This window comes from Microchirus variegatus, assembly GCF_963457635.1.
Source record: "Microchirus variegatus genome assembly, chromosome: 1".
Classification (NCBI taxonomy): Eukaryota; Metazoa; Chordata; class Actinopteri; order Pleuronectiformes; family Soleidae; genus Microchirus; species Microchirus variegatus.
In genome coordinates, this window is record NC_139802.1 from 23,206,800 (window position 1) to 23,211,329 (window position 4,530).

The following is a 4,530-nucleotide window of genomic DNA, read 5'->3' on the forward strand; positions in this document are numbered from 1 at the left end:
AGAACGTCGGAGATGCAGAGCACTTGACCATAATATAAATGACAAGTCATGTATGTGTGTGAAAACATCATTATGTTGGGGATAAAACAACTGTACAGTCAAACAGCCACTTCATATTTACTTTATGTAAAACATGATCAAAATGAGGTTAATCTCATGAGATTATACCGAGGTTTTACCTGTTTGAACAATACTTTTATGTTTCATCTTAAACTGCTGCCAACTGCGCTTCTCCCCCGCGGGATTACACCTAAATAAATAAATTAATAATCTACAACTCAAGCAGTTTCCGCTGTAATATTATTGTGATTGTGCAAAGGACGACATTTAAACTTCCTCATCATCAGCAGTGATCTCAGACGCCGTCTCCCTCTCTTTTACTGCTGTTACACTTCCTTCTTAAAACATGCTCAAACTCATCGTATGAGCGCATTAATATTTTCCAACTCCAGTGGGTGAAGAACGTCACCCTCCGCTTCCCCGTTGTCATGGTGACTCGTCGAAACGGGGCTCCATTCATGCTGTCTTTTTATACTTGTGGTGCACGCGCTTAACTCGAGGTGAAACTACTCCGAGTTGAACAAACTAACTCAAATCAGCTGTTCTGAAACCGAAACGCAGAGTTTCCTTTCTCAGAGTAGATCAACTCAGAGTTCAGGGTTAGACTCAGAGTTTGTTGAACCTGCTTTCTGAAACAGGCCCCGGGGGCTGCAGCTGGATGCTACTCCAACACTGCGAGTCAACAGGTTGTCGAAGACCTGCACGACAGCGCCCCCACAGACCCGGAGCACTTTCGTTTTGTTACTTACTGGTGTTTTCTTACTTGCCGGTGTTTTCTTATTTGCTGGTGTTTTGTTATTTGCTGGCGTTTTGTTACTTGCTGGTGTTTTGTTATTTGCTGGCGTTTTGTTATTTGCTGGCGTTTTGTTACTTGCTGGCGTTTTGTTACTTGCTGGTGTTTTCTTATTTGCTGGCGTTTTGTTACTTGCTGGCGTTTTGTTACTTGCTGGCGTTTTGTTATTTGCTGGTGTTTTCTTATTTGCTGGCGTTGTGTTACTTGCTGGCGTTTTCTTATTTGCCGGTGTTTTCTATTTGCTGGCGTTTTGTTACTTGCTGGTGTTTTCTTATTTGCTGGCGTTGTGTTACTTGCTGGCGTTTTCTTATTTGCTGGTGTTTTCTATTTGCTGGCGTTTTGTTACTTGCTGGCGTTTTGTTACTTGCCGGTGTTTTCTTGTTTGCCGGTGTTTTCTCATTTGCTGGTGTTTTGGGGTTTGCAGTGCGTTTGCCCCTGTCGGCCACCGTACCGAGCCCTTTTTGTGAGTTACGTTATCAGTCAAAAATACCAGTAACCGGTGACATGTTTGCAGGTATTTGCACATAAATGCGAAAAAAGTAAAAAACGTAACAACAAAAACCGCGACTTTTATGAGATTCTGTGCCGGTCTTGCCAGGACCAATATGGCGCCGACGTTGCCGTATGAATCTGGGGCTTTCTTTCGGTTCAAGAAAAGTGGGTGGGTAATCACAACAATTATTTAAGAAGTGTAGTTTGACTGTAACTGGATTTTATTTTTACAGATGAAACGAACACACAATATCTCCTTATTTCATTTTTGTTGTCGTAATACGATGATATTTTACATTTTAATGTGAGACCCCCCCCCCTCTGCTGAAAGAGAGCAGTGGTACATTCCACTTGACAGATCGACCTGGGCTAGCTTAAGCCATGTCGGCCACCCACAGCATGAGCCACAGCCTGTCAGAGTGACGGAAAACACAGTTTTTTCACCACCGACTACGCGTCTCATTCGCGCCTGTATACTTTAATTTTAAACGGACAATCACCAACATGTCTTCTCCTAAGAAAGGAGACTTGTCCCCGAGCGAGAAGGAACTGTTTGAGGTTATTTCTGCAGGTAAGCCCCTCTTTCGGCTAATGCTAATCCCTGAAGGAAACCATGCAGCGGTTATAGCTACTGCTAGCTCCTGTGACGAGTTAATATTACAAATAACACACACGTGGTGTCGGTTTAAAACACGTAAGACCCTCAGTGACTGCTCTGTTATATCACAGCTCTTCAGAAAAAGGCTGGTTTTAGGGCAAGGCTTGTTAGCAGCTAACGTTAGCCTCCTGTCTTCATGTCAACCTGTAGGTTAAACAGTAGTTGTGAATAAATCAGAAAAAATCAGAAACTGCTGCTAAATAATGCTATTTATCATGTTATGGATGTAGCACTTGCTAAAAAATGACTTTGAATTGTTTAACTGCATAATATGTACATATAAAGTAAAGAATATACAAAGTAAAAGCAAATATTAACATTATAAAGAGTTTGTAGCTTCAAAATAGCAATAAGTTGGATCAATAGAAATGGTCTGAATCGAGAGCTGGTCAGTATTGTGTGGTGTTGTTTTAGTTTTCTTATAACGGTGAATTTTGTTTTGCTCTTAGGAAATGTTCAAGAGGCGTCAAGGCTGCTGGGCTGTAAAGATGTTCGGGTCAACTGTTTGGACGAGGTAACAGCATTTCTGAATTGTAGACGATTGGAAAAATACGATCCATAGAAAATTCCATATGGAAAGACACTGCAATTCTCCGATAAGGTGATAATGTGTGACATAACATAACAGCTTTGTTATGCAGTTTAAAGTCTTTAAATATTTATAAAATATAATAATAATTTGTTTTCACATTGACAGACTATCAACTGTTAAATCATCTTGTTTTATTTTTATTTTTAGGTAAATCACAATGAAACAAAGTTGCTATCGCTGTCAAAATTTTAAATAAAAACGATTTGGACTCTTTCTTTGCCCTGTAAATCTATAATCTAACAAGTGTAGCTGCTGCCATTTGTTGTGCTGGTGACTTGATTTAATCTCCTCATAACCGTGTAATTCCCTAATAGTTTTAGAGGAACAGCGAAAAACTTGATGGGATGACAATTATTGCAACTACAACTAAGTTTTTTTGTTTTTTTTTCAGATCCATGTTGTATGCTTAAACTGATAAAATAATGGAAAGAAATAGGGTTACAACAATTGATCAAGAAATAATCAGTAAACCAAGCACCAACTGTTCTGATACCAGATTAATCTTGGTTTTGATGCTGTTCAGCCTCCTAAATGTGAATATATTTGTATTTTTTTCCACTGACTGAACTACTTCTGTACCATAATATGCACTTTACAGATATAAGAACCAGTTTTCAAACAGCCTTGTTTAATATATTTTGGGCGGAAAACATTATCCTCCATCTTGCTCAAACACTTCATGAGTGAAAGACATGCTGAGGCTCATCCTACAGAGCATTTCAGGGTGACAGCCCTTGTGTGAGAAGAGTAAAAGAGCGTGTCCTTTGTTCAGTGACATATGTGTGGGACAAGACGACAAGGAGACTCGTGAGACGCCACAGTGAAGGACTGTGGAGGAGCTTTTTTCTGTCGTCTTCTGTGTCCACCTGTCAAAGTCAGCTGTTTCAAACAGTGTTGTTAAATAATAAGCGTAATGTGGCAGTCATTTTTCTTTCTCTATCTTTATCTTTTTGTTGTTTCAGTTAAAAATAAGTGAAAAAAGTGAGGTGATTTTAAGTATCTTGAAATGACTTCATCTTCGTCTATAATAATAGTCGGCATCACCCTGAACAAGGATCTGTTCAAAATATTTGCAAAGCTCTTAAGGAATAATTTTAATGAATTTTTGAAATTCAGGAAATTATTCATTTGCCCTGATGCACTTTGACAGTGAGCTGACTTTCTTCTCAAAAACAAGAAGTATCTCGAAATGACTTGAAATTTACCATCATCATAGTCAGCATCGCCCTGAAGGAAAATATTTGCAAACCTCTTATAGTTTCCAATATATGCATATCATTAAAAAATATTTTTTTTTGTGCGTCCACAGTACGGGATGACTCCTCTCATGCACGCCGCCTACAAAGGCAAAGCCGACATGTGCAAGCTGCTGCTGCAGCATGGCGCCGACGTGAACTGCAACGAGCACGAGCATGGATACACGGCGCTGATGTTCGCCGGCCTGTCAGGTACGACACCAGTCCATCAGGTGACACTTTCCATTTAAACATGTTATTATGGTCAAAAGTCCCGCCCCTGTGTGTTTGTGGGTGTGTGTGTGTGTTGTGACTTATCCTCCTCCTTCTTCTTCACCCCGTCTTTGCAGGAAAGACGGACATCACGTGGATGATGTTGGACACCGGAGCGGAAACAGATGTGGTCAACTCTGTCGGAAGAACGGCCGCACAAATGGCTGCCTTGTTGTGTGAGTCTGACAATCTGATAAGCCGATATATCACAATCCGATACTGTTATTGATATTAATACCCTATTTCTAAGTCGACACATCGTCCACATACAGAAAAGATGGCTAATGCTTTGTTAGTTTAAAAAATAAGGTACAAAACAAATTGTTCTGTGATGCAGTGAATTTATAGATCATCAGTTTTTTTATCTTTAAAGTGAGGTTTTTAAGATTTTACTTGTTATTTTTTGATCCATGATCTCAACTGGCCT

At 39.8% G+C, this 4,530-nt stretch overlaps 1 protein-coding gene across 1 annotated transcript in view; it reads left to right on the top strand.

The window, feature by feature from the left end:
• The first annotated feature begins 2,526 nt into the window (after positions 1-2,526).
• Positions 2,527-4,530, top strand: part of ankmy2a (ankyrin repeat and MYND domain containing 2a) — a 9,697-nt gene continuing 7,693 nt past the window's right edge. Inside the window, 3 exon segments of the mRNA XM_083897220.1 lie at positions 2,527-2,604; positions 3,905-4,043; positions 4,181-4,278. Coding sequence (XP_083753346.1) covers positions 3,911-4,043; positions 4,181-4,278 — 231 coding nt within the window. The 5' untranslated portion in view covers positions 2,527-2,604; positions 3,905-3,910.